The sequence below is a fragment of the Amblyomma americanum genome, chromosome 7, assembly GCF_052857255.1.
Source record: "Amblyomma americanum isolate KBUSLIRL-KWMA chromosome 7, ASM5285725v1, whole genome shotgun sequence".
Taxonomy (NCBI): Eukaryota; Metazoa; Arthropoda; class Arachnida; order Ixodida; family Ixodidae; genus Amblyomma; species Amblyomma americanum.
Window position 1 is genome coordinate 31,940,842 of NC_135503.1, and position 17,257 is coordinate 31,958,098.

Sequence of the window (17,257 nt, forward strand, 5' to 3'; positions counted from 1 at the left end):
AGCCCAGCCGACCGCTAGAGGTGTCAAAGCTGAAAATTTCATTGAAGCTGTACGCGATGTAGCGCCTCTGGCGGCGAAAGCGCTGCGGCTTGTGTTGATGACGGTGGCGACGGTGGTTTGGTGTGCGGTGCTCTGCTGTCGCGGCTGCCGAAAGACTTCCGCCTGAATTTCATGTGCTGTACCGCCTTGCCAGGGACAACCTTTGATCCGCACCCAACACGCTGTTCGTAGTACGCCTCTCAGCACGCAGAGAGCCAATCATCTCACTAGGTAGGCGGTATTTTGATAGCGCGTAGCCTCTGCGTCTCTGCAGTAGCAGCCACGTCAGGTTTGCATGTTTACATGGCAACTGCGCTCCGCCGTCTTCGCTTTCAGCAGTGATTAGTGGCACCGCAGTAATTAACAACACCCTTTCCACACAGTACGTCCAGGATACAAGACCTCCAGGTTTCAGGAGTAAACATTGCTTCGCTTAGTCGCTTGTCATGGAGGGGCAATACAATCTCCGAAGTCCAGGTGAGCTATTCGATTTCCTTCCTGCTTTTCAAGCAGCTTATATCACCTTGGCTTTTGGCTAAAAGCAACGCTTGCCATCAAAACACTTTGCAGCCGTGAAGCGGCTTATGCGAGAGGCCCAGGAGCTGCACGAAGCGACGGAAGAATATTTTGCACAACCGCTAGACGTAAGGAAGGTTTTTGCCTGCTTCGCATAGCTTCGAGGCACTTGCTGAAAATGATCGTTCGTTGTAGGACAACCTGTTCGAATGGCATTTCACCGTTCGTGGACCCCCGGAATCGGAGTTTGACGGAGGTATTTACCATGGCCGCGTTATTTTGCCACCAGACTATCCTATGAAGCCACCTAGCATCATACTTCTGACGGTAAGAGCGCTCTCTACTCGTGTATTGCTCCTTAACGGCTGCTATAACGGGATGTAACACAGCAGATGTTGATATCATCACCCGCAGTCATTTGATGACGACAAAGCAGCTTATGAGAACGAGTGCCGAAATAACCCAGCAGCACAGATGACTCCGTCGTCCATTCGGTTGCTCTCAGTAGCTGTGATTGCGTTTCGCCTTGTTCATCGAAACAGTCTGGTTACCTCTTTGAAATTAACAGTACTGACATGGTCATAGCGGTTTGTAGTTACAGTTGCTTTCGAGATAGCTGTTGCTGCTAAGGATGGTTATTTGCTTGTACACAGCAGTTCACACTTGTCGAGAGCGTGCAAGTGCTGTGATCCATGGTGAATGAGGCAGAATTCTGATGCCAGCCAGTAGTAGCAAAGTACGGTAGTAACAAAATACTGTGGCGATGTTTGTGTAGCTCGTGCATCTGTGTCTGCGCCTATAACCTAGCATCATCGTGGACAGTCCAGGTCAGATGTTACGTTCTTATATCAAAGTTTTATGCTCTTAGACAAGTATGTGTGGTCTGAGCTGTACTTCATCAGGTTTACCTGCTAAAAGTGTCAGTGAGCCGCCGCGGTGGCTGAGTGGTTATGGCGCTCGGCTGCTGGCCCTAAAGATGCGGGTTCAATCCTGGCCGCGGCGGTCGAATTTTGATGGAGGCGAGATTCTAGAAGCCCGTGTACTGTGCGATGTCAGTGCACATTAAAGAACCCCAGGTGGTCGAAATTTCCGGAGCCCTTCACTACGGCGTCTCTCATAGTCGCTTTGTGACGTTAAACTGCCATAAAACAAACCTAACCGAAAGCGTCAGTGAATATGCAATTAGCATCATGTCTTGTGAATTTAGCCATTTTCTGTCTTTATTTTTTACTGTAGTTTTTGTGATAAAAAAATAATAAAAGCATTTGCATGCCCCCCACAGGCATAATTGACATGCAGTGTTTAAAAGCAGTTTACCGGGACTGACAGAAGAGAGGTATGCCAAGGACAGTGCTGGAACAGTGCGAGACTGCCCAAAGCAACCATTGAAGTGTTCTTGGTACATGGACGTATGAGCAGCGTATTCAGAGAAACTTACTTGCACTAGTTTTGTGATAGCAAAGGCAGCAGTTATTAGTTATGAACAGTTCTTAGTTGGAATTCAGGCTGTTAGTGATTTTCTTGCCATTATAATAGTTTATTTTTAATAATAGTAATAATAATGCTTTATTCAATTCAGGGATATAATACAAGAAGTGGACATGCCAAAGCCACAATTGGGCTTGTAGGCCACCATCAGGCAGCAGCACCTCTCTTACCATTGCACCTATTTTTTGTTGAACAATTACCACATTGACTCACAATAGTTCAAGCTTAGCAGTGGCATCACGTAACTGACTGCAAGTGCAAGTGGAAAACAACGTTGGGCAGCTGATTAAATATATATGGTATATAGCATGACCTTATGTATTCACCAAAATGAGTTTGCACTCTAGGGACAACATATCGAGGAATTCTTTGTAATAGGACTGATTAAACGTTTTCCAACTTAAAATCACATTTCCAGAAATATTGCAGTCCAGTCATTTGTTTGGATAAGGTGTCAAAGGAAGGAAAACCGGAGGAGAGGGATACATTTCATGATGTCATGATATTATGATGTTACTGATACTGCTATGTAACTGTCTTCTTGGCCTTAGTCAAGCTGCATGAGCAGCTTTTAGCCAAGGAGACCCTCCAGGCACTTTCTGGAAAAATAAACATTGAATTGAATTGTGGGATGTTGAATACATAACACTTTTAGCCATGTTCTTAAGAATACGGTGTATCCTGATTTTCCACATATCAGCGCATTTAAAAAAACAGCACATGCCGTTTGCAAGCAGAGAATAATCTAGCACCTGATAGGTAGAGCACGTAAAGCTCAACTGTTCACATATTAGGTTTCTTCAGTAACATGCAACTCAAGAGCAAAGCACTAAATTCCCCTCAGAAGAGTAACAATGGCTTCAACCTTTTTTCATAACGTGGCTGTCAGCCACCTTGCACCGGCTAGCATGCAGCTGCTAGCAGCTGTAGCCGGTGTAAGGCTGTTGAGTGCATCGTCATGACAATAGGTCGATGCCATTGGTTGGAGGACCTTCTTTGAGAGCAGTTTGCTTGCTTCATTTTTTGCTTGTGTCCAACTAGAAAGATATTTGCGGTTTAAACGAGTCGTCTGTATGCTTTAAATACAAGCTGCAAAATTCCAAATTCATTGTTGCTGCTTTGTAGTGCCTACTAGGCATATGGAGTACAGTTTCTAGCGTTTCAAAGCTGGCTTTGTGTCACCACAGCCTAATGGACGCTTTGAGACCAACAAAAAGATCTGCCTCAGTATCTCTGGCCACCACCCTGAATCCTGGCAGCCGTCATGGTCACGTGAGTGTATAATCATTTCATGTGTCAGTAGGTAGGAATTTGTCTGCATTGCTGTAAAAGTTCAGTCTAATTTTTATACTGCATTGATTTGGTTAGGTGGGTAATGTCAGTTGTTTCTCCGTAGATTATGTGCTAATATGTAATTATCATCGGTACGAAGCCACATAATTTACTAACTAGTCAAGTTTGACCGTAGTCTTGCTTATTGAAATTGTCATTCTTCATTGAACCCAGTGACAGTGTAGTGGTGTCAAAAAATGAACTTGCTTGTTTTAACAACCATGAGAAATACAATGAAAACAACTTTTGCTGTTTTGAAGTTCTTTTGGACCAGTGTTACTAGGCCTGGGCTCATCCATTTTGTTCATTTAGAGTAGATTAAGCAGCAGTGTAACTATTGCATGCACCTGCCATGATGGCTGAGTAGCTTAGCGGCTATCGCTTTCTGCTGCTAAGCTCAAGGTCGCAAATTCCATCCCGGCTGGAACAACCGTGTTTCGATAGAGGTGAAATGCAAAAGCCGCTGTGTACCAAGATTTTGATGCATGTTAAAAGAACACTAGGGAGTCAAAATTAGTCTGATAGAGATCTTTCACTACAGATCGCCTCATAGCCCACAGTGTTCGTTTGACATGTATAAAGCTATCAATTATTGCTTGTATGTGGTTGGTAAGCAATCAATTATTGCTTGTATGTGGTTGGTAATGCAGTCTTTCCTTTGCAATTTGCTTGTGATTTCTTCATAATGTCGTAGATAGTGTTACTCAACAAGTTTCCTGCTGTGCACTGCAACAACGGGTGTTACTTGCAGCATCTGAAAACATTGAGACTCAGGCCCAGCATGAAAGTCAGCACTTCAATATGTTATGAATGAACTGCTCCATCTTATGAACTGCTTCATCTGAAACATCCGTGACATTTAGTAGTGGAGTTTGTTGGAAAACTGCACTCACCAGTTTGCCAGTCTTGTCCAGTGCTAACTAGTTCTCACTGTTGTGGTTCTTCTTGTGCCATGTTGCAGTGCGCACTGCTCTGCTGGCAATAATTGGTTTTATGCCAACTCATGGAAGCGGTGCGATTGGGTCCCTGGACTACAGTGCCCAAGAACGGAAGCAGCTTGCAAAAAAGTATGTGCCTCTTGGCTTGGGCCCTGTGGCCCCTTTGTAATGCATCCGCGGCTAGGTGCTCTGACAATGTTTTGACCTTTGCACATCATGCTAAAAAGAAACTGTTCCATTGTCATGCTATGTATACTGTCAGCATCAACTGAAATGTGAACAAGACAGTTGAAACAAGAAGAGGAAAGTCATAAGATTTCACTTCGATGGCGTGCAAACCGCTGCATGGAAGTGTTAATGAACTCCAGCAGCCAATTTTATTGTTTTCTTGTGTTTGCATTGCAGTTATCGTGTTTGCCCAATGCATTTAGGGGAATCCCAAAGATGAGTAAATTCCCCAAAGAGAGTGGGGGATTCCCCTAAACACTTAGGACTAGCACTTTTCCTGCTTCAAGTTGTTGATCAATTCGATCTTGCCCTGCTATCTGTGAGCCGTTTTAATTAGCTTATTTGGTAGAGTGACTGCCCAGGATAGGTGGTTGCCCCAAGTTCAATCCCTGGACCTGGACAAATTTTTCTTTAACTACGAAGTGTCTTCTGTCAAAGCTGTATGGCTTTCCTTTGTGGCTGCATGGCTGCGTATGGGTGGACGCTAATGAGTAATTACTGCCTTATCCTGTTAGCATTTCATTACATGCCAACTGAACATATAGCTGCATGGCAACACTTTTGCTGCCTATTATTTAATGTAAGGACCCTAAAGCTGAAGGATATTTTTTTTTCCATAGACCTAACAAACTGGCCAGGGTAAATGAAGAGTATGGAGTGGGTCTAAAAAAAAATCTGCTTCCTGAATCTGCCAATTTGTGTTGAGAGTTTTCTGCTGTTAGCCCAAACTGTTAGCTTAGAAAGTTTGTCCCGAGTCTCTTGGAGTGCACTTGTACTGTGTATGAGATTCAAGTATGTGTTAACTTGTTTTTTGCTAACCCCACTAATCCATTACAAAGTAGCAGTTATTGTGAGCTTTTATGAAAATGCTTACTGGATTATTAAAAAATGGCCTGCTCAATTAGTTATGCAAAGGTTTCTCCCATTGCGCCATTCTAAAGCCTGCTTTGGCAAGACGAGAGTTGTCCACCTTGTAAAAATGTGGAGAAAAAAATCTTCTTTTGCCTTTTGTTTTAGGTCTCAGACCTGGACGTGCCCAAATTGTGGTCCAATAGCTAGGCTGCTCAAGGAGCGTTCACAAGAGCCACAGGACATTGCCGCTGACAAGGAAGCAAGGGAACAAGCTGCACAGATCATGTTCAAGGTAAGGGTATGACTTCCGTTTCCAGTTGTGCTGTGTAGTGATATGTGCATGTGCCCAAATGCTGTCAATGCCTTAATCTAAAATATTTACAGCGACAGTAGAATACAAGCACACAAATATGCGTGCACTTTTCTGAAGAATGATGTGCTTCGGTGACACCTGCAGTTGGCCTCGAGAAAGCTTGTCTGCGAGTGTGCACAGAGTGCGCTGCCTTGTCATTTTGTGTGCCAGTGGTGGCCACCTCGGCATTGTTACTAATGGCGTCCAAAAGCACCAACGCCGAGTGCTTGCTTTGTCATGATGCATGCAGTAAACGTGTCTTGCCACTTCTGTCTACCTCTGAAAGAGTACTCCCGCAGACAGAACACAAAGTATAAATCTTATGTCATACTTATCACTCTAAAGGCCAGTGTGCCTGCGGTTCTTTGGTTGGTACCTGCAGCAAGCACCAGTGGAGGTTCAGTTGACTTGAGCCAACTTGAAGGTGATTACTTCAGGCTGAGCCTGCTCAGGTTTAGTGTGCTCCAAATTAGTTTATCTGCAGTCATTTTTATTGTTGAGCAAGTTACCATCACACTAAGAAAAGTTTGTTGGTCCTGTTTAGCTGGAACAGAAGTAATTACCATCAGATCACGTCAGACTGCACTTGCATTTGTGATGGTGTTTGATTTCGTACCTGCACCTGCGACCTCAGCCACGAAGTGAGATACATATTATCATTTGGACACTGATGAGAGCCTGATTGGCTCCGCCAGCACCAAGAAGTTGTCAGGATACTATTGTGTCCTAGCCTGTCGCACTAGTAATAAGTCCGCATTTCTTCGAGTCTTGTGGCTGTGCAGCTATTTCTAAGTCCAGCGTTGTTGGAATTGTTCTACTGGAGTCATAATATTGTGTATAGGCAAAATTCTTGCTGCAAGGAAAAGAAAGCTGTGTATGCTGCTGCAGTCTATAATCCTGTTACCTGTGCATGTTTTATGCATTCTGCCGTCAAGGCCGTGAGGCATTAGAGGGAAGGGACAGAAATTGCAATTCAGTAATACACAAAAATGTAGCCTAATGAATGCTGTGCATCATTGAAATAATGCATAAAACATTCAACTACAATATTATACAGCGTTTGACAAGGTTCCTGTTGTGTGCTGTGCAGGACGCCAGTGTGCCTGGAACAGGCGAAAAAAACAAATCCCCCGAGCAGAAGTCACCACTCAGTGACGCCAGTGGCGCAACACAGCCACCAACCACAACAACTGCTGCTGCTGCTGCTGCTACTACTACTACTACCACAAACTCCAGCAAGACAGCAATTGCTGCAAGTGGTAGCACCACCAGTGAGCCTTCTTCGCAGAGTGGTATGTCTGCTCAGAGTGGAGGCAACACAGCCGAAGACGCACCAGAGGTTGTCAAGCGCCGCCTTGCGGCGGCACGGATCTTGGCCCAGCGTGCCGAGCGCCTAGCCCAGCAGCAGCAGCCTCTAGCAGTGGCTGCCGAGGAAAACGTGGTGGGTGCGGGAAATCGAGCGATGAGCGCAAGTTCGGGAAGCAATGTGCGTATGGCTTACAATGCGGCCATCTGGCTTGTGGGCAGTGCCTTCGTGGGCCTGCTCATACGGCGCGTCTTCTTCCTGTAATCACCGGACATGGAGGTGTGAGTGGTGTTTGAACACGAATGAGGCTACCGATTCCATGTGCGCAGGTGATCTTCGATGCAAGTGTGCAGTGGTGGCATGAACTAGCCGGGTGGTGATGCAGTGGACTCATGTTGTGAAATTGACTGGCATGTGTGCAGCGATCGTCATTGTCCATCTCAGAAAATGGGAAAAAAAAAAAAAAAGAGGAATAGAAGTGACTGTTGGTCACTGCACTCGAGTGATGTAGCAGCCGGGTGACCCACCCATGGGATGCTGTGTTGTTCAAAATTCCTCGTTGGAAGCTTTGTAGGTGGCTGACATACAGTGCAGTAAAGAAAAGCTAAATAAAATGTTGCTACTGTAGATAGTAGGCACTGCAGAGGAGCTTCACCTTGGATTACAACCAAGAAAGAAGCATTGTATCAGAGTAAAGGCTCTCTGATAACCTTCATGTCTTGCTAAATTTTGCAACAATTTAGCATTTAGGAGTCAACTTTTAAAAAGCACATGAAAGTAGGTGTAATCTGTCTGGCAACATGTTGGGAAGCAATAATGAAAAGTGGAGTTAGCACCAGTATAATAGTGATTCATCCAGTTTGCAATTAACTAGAATTGCAATGGCAAAGTTCAACGCATTTTGAACTGTGTAGCTATTCTCACAGTAACAACAACAAAACCTGGGCAGTTGTGAAGCACAGTTGAAGTGCAGCAGTTGTGGATTCATTTGCAGAGGACACAAGGGACATGCATCTCCAGTAGCCGCACACCATTCCACAAAGGTACCGACAATTTTGGGGGGGGAACTGGATCCACAAAATTACCAAGGGTAAACAATGTTAGTCTTGGATAAACTAACCTGAAACAACAAAGCGACAACAGAAACCTACAGTTTGCAGGTGGCTTCATGTAGACATAAGAACATGAACCAAATACAGGATAAACAGGAGCACAAGAGTGCTGGTATTTTATTACCTCCACAACACTTGTGGAGGCACATTTGAGAAACAGCCACAGAAAGTGTTGAAAATTTTACGACACTTGAAAGTGCTTGAGCAAGGATCATAGGAATGACGCAACAAAGTGCAACAGAGGCACATCTCTCAGCTTCTTTAACACCAATTACACTGATCCAGGTATACACATTGGCACTTTCATACTGGTAGTATTGATCTCGTTACTGATTCACGTTCTTGTAGCCACTCTGTGCGACAAGTAGTTCATGGCCATCATTTGGTCATTTCAGGTCACTATGTCCATGACTGTGCATGGGGGATGTTTCTTTCTGTGTGGACTTTTGCAAAGCACTTGAAACCTGATCACCTATTCATGCTTGGAACTGTTGAACCATAGGAACCCTGCAGAGTAAGGTGGCTTGCCACTTCTTGCTTGAACTGCAGTAAATGTTCAGCTTTGCTCCCTGCCTCTGCACGAGTAAACAGAGCATTTTTTACAAGCTTCACCTTTTCATTGGCCTTGCAAGTTCAGCATGTGCCTCGACGGCCGAAGATATGGCATGAAGAGTGGAGGACGTGTTTTGATGAGGTTGTCTCCATTTTCGAGTTTTTGTTGCATTCTTACAAAGATGAAATTATTTTATGGAGTTATTTTTGTACCCACAGCCATTTTCACGGTGTTAGATATCGACCTTAGCTTGAAAGATGCTTTAAATAAATAATATCCCAGAAATGTACTTGATTATAGTTACCTACCTCAGTTTGATCATTTCGCATAACTGCGAATTTATGGAAGTCCTGTTTTGGGCAAGAAAGAAGCTCTGTACCCTAGTGTAATGGAGAAGCATGTATTTTTGCCAGTATTTGACACACACAAATAAAGCACTTCAAGTGTCTAAGCATTGGAAACTGCTTTTACTACCATAAGTTCAACAAAAAGAGCAGCCGACACAGCACCACCAATACAGTGGTACCCTCCTTGCACATTCCCGCAATAGCAAAACAACACCCCACGAAAGTTCGGGGAGCTGCAGCCAAGAAAACACCAAGCAGCAAATGCAGACGAAAGCCAGATGGCCGCGGCTCGCCGGAGAGTTGCAACAGGCAGAATGAAGACGCCATTGGCCCTCAAGGCACCACCATGCCACCTCCCTTGGTCAGCCCAAAAGTGGGCCCACTTTGTGTTTTGTGGCTCCTATGTTTTTTGCCAGTTAAACCAAATGCTACATCTAATCCAGCACCCGGTCTGTACAGTGCCAGCTCCCATACATCAGGTAAGACTGGTTAAATGGCATTACCTACCATTATCACAAATAGGTTCACCAGGAAACTTTTTTTTTTTTTGTGCGGGTGTCTGAACATCAATCCTTCATAGATAGGTCAGTTTTCAGAAGATTTAATGTAACGTCATGCAAAAAAAGAAGCTGCCTTTCTCGAGTTTTTAAAGTTAATTGTTGCCCACTAATTTCTGCGTAATAGTTTTGATACAAAGGAAGAAATGACCATTACATGGATGCTGTACTCTAGATTTAGCAACATGAACTGCAGTACTAGTAGACGACTGGCAACAAGTTGGGAAGCAATAACGAAAAGTGGAGTTAGCACCAGTATACTAATAGTGATTCATCCAGTTTGCAATTAACTAGAATTGCAATTAACGTCATAAATGTCACCATGTTCTTGAAAACGTACCATGCTACATAATACTTCAAACCTTGTAGCAAACAATGGCCAAGTATTTCATAATCTTAAAATCGTGGATAAGAAAGTTCGCACAGAGTCGCCCACCAGCCACTGCAGCTAAGAAGTGATGTATTTTTAATTAGCAGTTTGGTACATACCATCAGTATGCTTCACAAGTGAAGCATTTGCCTAAGATACTGATTGACACAGTCAAGCTGGGTGTAGCGCAAAGCTGGCAATGCATTATAAGCAATGCCACAGCAGAGCTGGGCATGTTTCTGCAGGCAGAGATTGGCCAGTGTTGGAAACACTCCTGGAACAAGGACTGCTCCAGCTACCACAGCTCCTGAGGGACCAGGCAACTCGTTCTCAGGAGTTGTGGCGAGCTCTCGACCAACGTCTTCAACAGCAGCTTGATGCCATGGAAGCACGCCTTGCCCTACGCTTAGAAAGTCTCAAAGGGGATGTCACAAAGGCAAGCAACACCGTTGTTTCAGGCTTAGCCAGGTTTACTGCAACTATAACGTGAACAAAAAAAAAAACATCCGAGAGTGGCATTTAGCTCTTCCCACCTTTACAGATGAAGCTGTTCTGAATTGTCTCTTGACACGTGCACAGCTTTTTGTCTGCTACATATCATCGTCCCTTGCTGTATACGTATAAGATAAACCTGCACAATATTGCCTACTGCCTAGAGCGCTGCTTTTGAGGTCATTTGGCCACGCAAGCTTTGAGATCAATTTAACACATGCTTGACATAACGGTTGGTACTGGCGATGGCGGAAAGATCAGCACGTGCATGACAACTGAATCATGAGGACATGTTGGCTCGGTGCAAGGAAATGAGAATTTTTCACTTCTCTTAACATGCCCATTGAGCACGGGTCACCAGGAACCCATAGATACCTTTGTGCACTATCTCATAGTTACTAATTCCTTCAATTTTGAAGTAATTAGTTACTTAGCTAGAAAGCATTGAATTTTGGTGTGGGACTGAAGAGTTCGGCACGCAACTCTTAGTAAGCATGGCAGACCTCGATAGCCAAATCTTCTTAAAAAGGTCCCAGTTAATTTTTTTGCACCTTTAGATGTTTTTTCATGCTAGTAGTCGCAGTGAGCCTCAGGATCGCTACTACTGCTCAATACTTGGGGCTCAGTAGCAGCAAGACGTCTAATTCGCTACCCTCAAACCAGAGCCTTGCTGTGCATGAACTGCTGCGAGAGGATGTTGGACAACTTCAGCGTGGGCAAGCCACTTGTCATCACCAGCAGAGGTGTCCCAATGAGCAGGGTGTGCGTCGTGGCCTCAGCAGCATGCAGGCAACTTTCACGCAGCTACAGAAAAATGTCACCGAGCTGCTTAAGGATGTGAGGCAAGTACATGTCACAACTAGAAGCCATATTTCATTGCAATACATGAGCGTTTTCTTTTTTTCCTGTTCTATTCAGTATTAAGATGCCCTGCAGCTTCCTGCAGGGATATGGCACCACTTCAATGAAACCAGAGATTTTATAATTGAACAGCGCCAAACTGAAACTCTAGACTCCTCACATGGGGCTGCAGCAAATCAGGAAAAAAAATGAGTAACTAAAAGAATAACAAAAGTTTAAAGAGAGTAAAATGAGTAACAGTAAGCAGCACAGTAAAAAAAAAAAATGCAGAAAGAGAGCACTTTTTGTCTACGAAAAAAAAAATAAAGCCTGGTACACTTTCTCAGCAACACTAAACCTTTTGGTTTTATATGCACTGCTTAGAGATAATGCCACTTTTGAGGCTGAAAGTGTCCATTCTTAAATTAACAGGCACATACGCAACCACAGCTACTTGGCAACAACACACAAGCAGCTCTTGGATGCAGTGAGCCATTTGGAACAGTCATTCAGCCATGTTCAAGTGACCTGTACTAGTCGGGCAGAGACTACAAGCACACCATTGCCCCTAGACTGCTGGGACATACTGCAAGATGGCCACAACACGTCGGGAGTTTACCGCGTCCAGCCGTCAGGGTCCCCAGAACCCCTTGTGGTATACTGTGACATGGACACTGACGGAGGAGGGTGGACGGTGAGTGCTGACTCCACAGCGAGTTTTTTAAATAGCTCAGCCACCACTAACTGAGGTGCTGCTGAATGACAAGTGCATTTTCTTTCTTGGTTAGCAGGCACTGAGAGATGTGCTATTTAAAATACATATGCCGATGAAAACTGCCAACTATGTGCTCTGTTCAGACGAGCACGCCAATCAAGGGCTACACCATGTTTCTTGGTGCTCTGAAGGTCATAAAAATGCATTGCAATAAGGATATGACGCATTGAATGATTTCACACAATTTCTAATCTTAGCCTGGTGGGCAGGCGACCTGCCCTGGTGTTGGAGAGTAATTTAGCATGGAGAGTTCTTTCATATTCTGCAACACTAACAAACAAATGCAGGTTGTACAACGGAGGCTCGATGGAAGTATGGATTTTCAAAAAGGCTGGACAGACTACAAGCATGGGTTTGGCAATATTGCAGGAGAATTTTGGCTGGGTGAGTCTGGCCAATAAAACCTAGAGTTCACCAAGGTGCAACCCAAGAGGTGACAACTATTTCCTCTCTGTCGCAGGAAACAGTCGCATCCACCAGCTGACAACTCAGAAGCTATGTCAAGTTAGAGTGGACATAGAGGATTTCGAAGGACAGCAAGTGCATGCCAAGTATGCTTACTTTGCAATCGGAAACGAGCGAGAAAAGTTTGTACTCAAGCTACTGGGAAAATTCGATGGTGGAGATGCCGGTAAGTGAACCATCGATTGTACAAGTCTTGCACCTTATGTACTTTCAAAAGTATGTATGTATGTATGTACTAGTAATACTAACAGCAGCAGCATAAAGCTGGTTAATAAAAGCACTGCCAAAATAAATTACTTAGCCAAGGTTTCAGGAAGGACTTTAATACTACTATCACAGTCTCTATAAAGCTATCGTTAACTGTAGGCAGCTACATGCACATTTTAAACAGAAGCCCACTTTTCCCTATCCCTTTTTCCACAGAGAGCCACATTCTTAATGAACAAAGCCTGAAAAGTGCCTTACTTGAAAAGGCACGGAATCATGAGGCAATTTCCAGTTATCAACAATATGGTGACATTTTCTTCTTGGTAATACTTGGTTCTGACATCTTCCAAGAGAAAGCTGAAACTACTGGCTTACACTGCAATACCTGCTACTCCATTCATGTCCTTCACAGTCCCAGCATTTCACAAAAGCACTATTAACACAAGGACCTGGACATGCAAGCCTTAAGACGTGACTGCAGCTCAGAAGACTTTTCGGAAGACAAGCACTTAACATTGTCTGTCTTTGCAGGAAAACCTATTTTTTGACGACAGACATGCAGTCAATCGCATATCTATAGTTGGGGGCACGCGGCTCTCTACAAATTTTTTTATTTCTTGATGCATTTACATGAAATATTTTGAGCATATATTAGAAATAATTTTATGACTACTCTCACAAAAAAATTCATTGTTATATCTCAAGAAAATTTTCTAATACAGTAGAAGCCCACTGTTACGTTCCCATGTGTTGAATTTTCCCTGCTGCTGCGTTTTCGTGAGCCAGTCTCGTCCAAGCTCCCACAGAAATCCATGCAATACAAACTTGGCTGTTACGCCTCAAATTTGGCAGCTTTCCTGCATGCTACATCGCAAAGGTCGCTTCGCGATAGTCGTCTAACCCGTGGTGACATTTTTACAGCCTATGTTTAGCACACACAAAGCGGCGACGGCAGACCGGCCAAAGCAGCACTTGGCCGACATCGTGTCCGAAGACTTCAGATGAGTTTGTTGCGGTTGCTGGTGCAGTTGCATCACTTTTGCGGTGCCAGCGCAAACGACCGAAGGCGTCAAGACGGAATAATGACGCTCGGGCTGCGCTGTACGAGGTGCAGTTGCGCAGATTGGCACCGACACGTTTGTCATGTGTGCTCCCTGTGGCCTGCAGCTTAAAAACGCACTTTCTAGGTTCGTGTAGACAAGGATTGTGTTGCCACACAGGATTGTGCCATGCAAACAGCATGAGAGTGCACACACGTGCCCAAACTTTGCTCACTTTGTGCACCCGCTTTCTTCGCTGCTGCCACCTTCCTTCCCCCAATTGGTGCTCAGGTAAATGGAGTGTCATCACAGGGCATTTAGGACAGTTTTTACATGCGAACGGTCGTGAGAATTACAAAGCCTTGCAAATTCCAAAGAAACATGTTGGCCTTACAGTAAGTAAAAAAAAAAAATGTAGATAGCGATGTACATTTTTTCGAGCGCGCTTCCTGGCTGCTACATTTTCTTTAACTGCAGCCCCATAGAAAACCTAATGGCGGGGTTCTATTGTATATATCGTCACGGTGCACCAGAGATCCTACTTGTTAAAAGGCTGCAGAGTAAAGAAATGTGGCAGAAGGCTGGTTCAACAATCATTGCGTTCCTTGGTTTTGAATTTTTGTGATGCAGTGTCCGTTGACATATCTAGAGTGAGAAAAAAATTTCATAAAAGAAATTTAAACTTTACAAATTTCAAAAAGAAAGAATACCTTGGCACACACTACGGTCCTAGGAGTGCAACAAAACAAACTGGGTCAAAACAGACAGAACAGTAATGAAGAAATCTGCCCCGCAAGGTTAGTATCTAGGCAGAAAACTGCAACAGAAAAAAAATGCCCATTGCTGGAGCTTTCCTCCACAATGCTGAGCTGCTCCAGTTCATGAAACAATTTTTTTTTTTTTTTACTGTAATTCCCAGTCGATTTCAGCGTTAAACTTTCCAGACAGCATAAAAAAATGAGGCATACAAGCGGATACACCAATTTTTAAAAAAATCATTTGTTGGCCATTTTTTGGAGATTTCAAAGCTGCATAGTGAAGCTTCACCTACATTCAACCATCCTCCGCGACAAGGAAATATAGTCTGTCGAAGTTTTTCTTGTCAGGTAAACACAATGCTAATTGCAAGGCGAAATTATAATTCCAATAATTCAATGCTTCAGACTTGGTTCATAAAGAGAAAATTAAAATATTCATTTAATTTACTGCTGCGATTGGTTAGCAGAGCAATACAATGTACTGCAAGCCATAGGCTGTTGTCCCCAGCTGATGGTGCACATCACGCAACATCATGCATCATGCAGGGGACGGCCTGAGTGCTCATGCTGCAATGCCATTCTCTACATGGGATGTGGACAACGACGAGTGGAGTGATGGAAGCTGTGCTAGGGACCACCACGGAGCATGGTGGTACAACCAGTGTGGCACTAGCAGCCTCAACGGAGATTACATACAGGTGGGAGCTCCCTGCTTTTTCATTCTGCTGATGAGCTTTCAACTTTGAACAAGTGCACACTTCTTGAATTGGAACAGTGGGCAGCCTGTCATTAAATGTAGAATCTCACGAGCTAGTTTCCGACCCAGTGGACTCATGCCAACAGGTCTGAAATACAAGGAAACTCAGGCAGCAAGAAGTGAGTGTACGTTGACTCACTAAAAAATTTTCATTCAACGTCAGTGGTCAATGAAGTCCATTCATAACTGAATAGCATGCTATGACATTTCTGCCTTGGCAACTATGCACATCAAAATAACGCCACAATACTAGCAGGCAGCACAGGAATGAATAAAATGTTTTAAGAAAAATTAGTCGAGGTACCCATTGCAAAAAAGCCGTCAAAGAAAGTGTTGGTTTGTAACAGCACTGGATATTCTCAGAAATATCTCCTGCAGTTTATCATTTCTGAGGTCCTGCAAGCAGTTGTTAGGGAAAAAAAAAAGAAGCCATGTGAAATTTCACTGCGTTTTAACACTGTGTGGTCAGGTTGCACCATCCGTTAGATGGTGGGCAGCCAAAAAAAAATTATTACCCTGCCTGCACCACCTATGGCACAACAGGCTTAAAGCTGGCATCTACCTAAAACAAATGCAGATAAAGCACCTTCTAGATTGAAGTTAGTTGGTCAGAGGACCACCAAAAACAAACAAGTGCTCAAGTCAGTTGCCTTTGCTTATATCATGAACTGCAAACACACCTAGAGCAACTATAACACAGCTTTGTTGACATGAGTAATAGTATTTCAAATTTTGTCCAAGAGGCATGAGAACACACCAGTTTGACTTGCCCATTATAGAGTCCTTGTCTGTTAAGTTGTTGATCCAGGTTCAAGGATGCATGGACATAAATAAATGTGCATTTACCCACTGAAAGGTGAGGTGTGCATAACGCGCACATCAAGACAGCCGCAACAAAAACTACATATGAGGTTTCCTGAGAATTCAGTTACAATGTCAGAAAGAAGCCAGAGCGCACAAACTTTTTAGCCACGAAATCTCCAAGTGTCCCGAATGCCTTCTTTTTAAAACATACCGTTGCACCTTGTTCCGGCTGAACTCTTGCAAGTCTGCTTTCCTGTCCTTGCAATGTTTCACTAACATGAATATAGCACAACAACTAGCTCTATTCATTTTTTTTTTTGATGAAGCACTTCTCTTTGTTCCCTCCCAAACGCAAGAGTTCTTGAGGATACCCTTTAAAGTTGCAGGGTCCTGGCCAGCTGCAGCTACAGGCTCCCTATTGGCTGCCCTGGCCTTCGGTGCTACGAACCTCATCAATCAAGCTGCGGCCAGTGTACAGACAACTCAATAGACCACAGCAGGCCCTGAAAGCTGCAAATGCACAAGAAGAACCTATCTAACCCCAATAAGGGCCTTTATTAATAAGGCTAAAGCCCAATGCGTGAGGCATCTGCAAGCCAAGTAATATTTTTAATTGTAATCCAGTGTTTAAAAAGACTCACCACTCCTGAATCTATGCTGTACAAACTTGTTACCTACACAGATTAAAATGCACATTTGTGCATTACCCCCTTATGTAACACTTCCTTGGAATCCTGTAAAGTATACATAAACGAACAAGTATATGCTGCACGTTCAGTATTAACTTTCATTAAAGGACTATAGACACCAAATTTTGCTTGCGTGCTTTCTTCTTTCAAATGATAAGTAAGACATTAATATATACTTGGATCATTCCATGATATTCAGTTACGATAGCTAAAAAATTTGCAATTAAATTTCTTCTTGAAACAGTTTCGATTTCAACAGCTTAATGATGGCTGTGATGTGTAGTTGGTTTTTAGGTCATGCGAGGCACAAAAAAAATGGCAGTATAACTGCTAAGTTATTTGTTGTCATTCCAGCTCTTGAAGCAGGCTGGTTTAAGGGTTGTAGTGAATTAAAACTGAGCATCAGCATTTATGTGCTTGTCAGACTCTGCATACATCAC

The 17,257-nt window shown here is 43.7% G+C and overlaps 2 protein-coding genes across 4 annotated transcripts; both read left to right on the forward strand.

Annotated features, from left to right (window-relative positions):
• The first annotated feature begins 78 nt into the window (after positions 1 to 78).
• LOC144098807 (ubiquitin-conjugating enzyme E2 J1-like) lies at positions 79 to 9,167 on the forward strand. 2 transcript variants are annotated; one of them, XM_077631682.1, is made up of 8 exons: positions 79 to 270; positions 423 to 516; positions 610 to 683; positions 751 to 882; positions 3,231 to 3,315; positions 4,337 to 4,442; positions 5,559 to 5,685; positions 6,836 to 9,167. In XM_077631682.1, exons 2-8 carry the CDS (start codon positions 486 to 488, stop codon positions 7,313 to 7,315), a joined length of 1,035 nt encoding a protein of 344 aa, XP_077487808.1. In that variant the 5' UTR covers positions 79 to 270; positions 423 to 485; the 3' UTR covers positions 7,316 to 9,167. The 2 variants fall into 2 exon arrangements, with proteins under 2 accessions (XP_077487808.1, XP_077487809.1); XM_077631683.1 differs by lacking the exon at positions 79 to 270 and adding an exon at positions 310 to 328.
• Positions 9,168 to 9,303: 136 nt separating this feature from the next.
• Positions 9,304 to 16,937, forward strand: LOC144098806 (techylectin-5B-like). Of its 2 annotated transcripts, XM_077631680.1 has the most exons (8): positions 9,304 to 9,542; positions 10,236 to 10,426; positions 11,146 to 11,324; positions 11,755 to 12,016; positions 12,385 to 12,481; positions 12,558 to 12,728; positions 15,114 to 15,265; positions 16,515 to 16,937. In XM_077631680.1, the coding sequence occupies exons 1-8, from the start codon at positions 9,410 to 9,412 to the stop codon at positions 16,665 to 16,667; spliced, it is 1,338 nt and encodes a 445-aa protein (XP_077487806.1). In that variant the 5' UTR covers positions 9,304 to 9,409; the 3' UTR covers positions 16,668 to 16,937. The 2 variants fall into 2 exon arrangements, with proteins under 2 accessions (XP_077487806.1, XP_077487807.1); XM_077631681.1 differs by lacking the exon at positions 9,304 to 9,542 and having other exon boundaries at positions 10,070 to 10,426; positions 16,509 to 16,807.
• The last annotated feature ends 320 nt before the right edge of the window (positions 16,938 to 17,257 follow it).

What these genes read in the sequence shown, in the direction of transcription:
- LOC144098807 (XM_077631682.1), top strand. Translation starts at nt 486, where the DNA reads ATGGAGGGGCAATACAATCTCCGAAGTCCAG. An exon ending in CTGGCAGCCGTCATGGTCAC is followed by an intron (nt 3,316 to 4,336) that starts GTGAGTGTATAA and finishes GCCATGTTGCAG; the next exon opens with TGCGCACTGCTCTGCTGGCA. An exon ending in CTGCACAGATCATGTTCAAG is followed by an intron (nt 5,686 to 6,835) that starts GTAAGGGTATGA and finishes TGTGCTGTGCAG; the next exon opens with GACGCCAGTGTGCCTGGAAC.
- LOC144098806 (XM_077631680.1), top strand. Translation starts at nt 9,410, where the DNA reads ATGCCACCTCCCTTGGTCAGCCCAAAAGTGGGCCCACTTTGTGTTTTG. An exon ending in TGCAGGAGAATTTTGGCTGG is followed by an intron (nt 12,482 to 12,557) that starts GTGAGTCTGGCC and finishes TCTCTGTCGCAG; the next exon opens with GAAACAGTCGCATCCACCAG. An exon ending in TCAACGGAGATTACATACAG is followed by an intron (nt 15,266 to 16,514) that starts GTGGGAGCTCCC and finishes TTAAAGTTGCAG; the next exon opens with GGTCCTGGCCAGCTGCAGCT.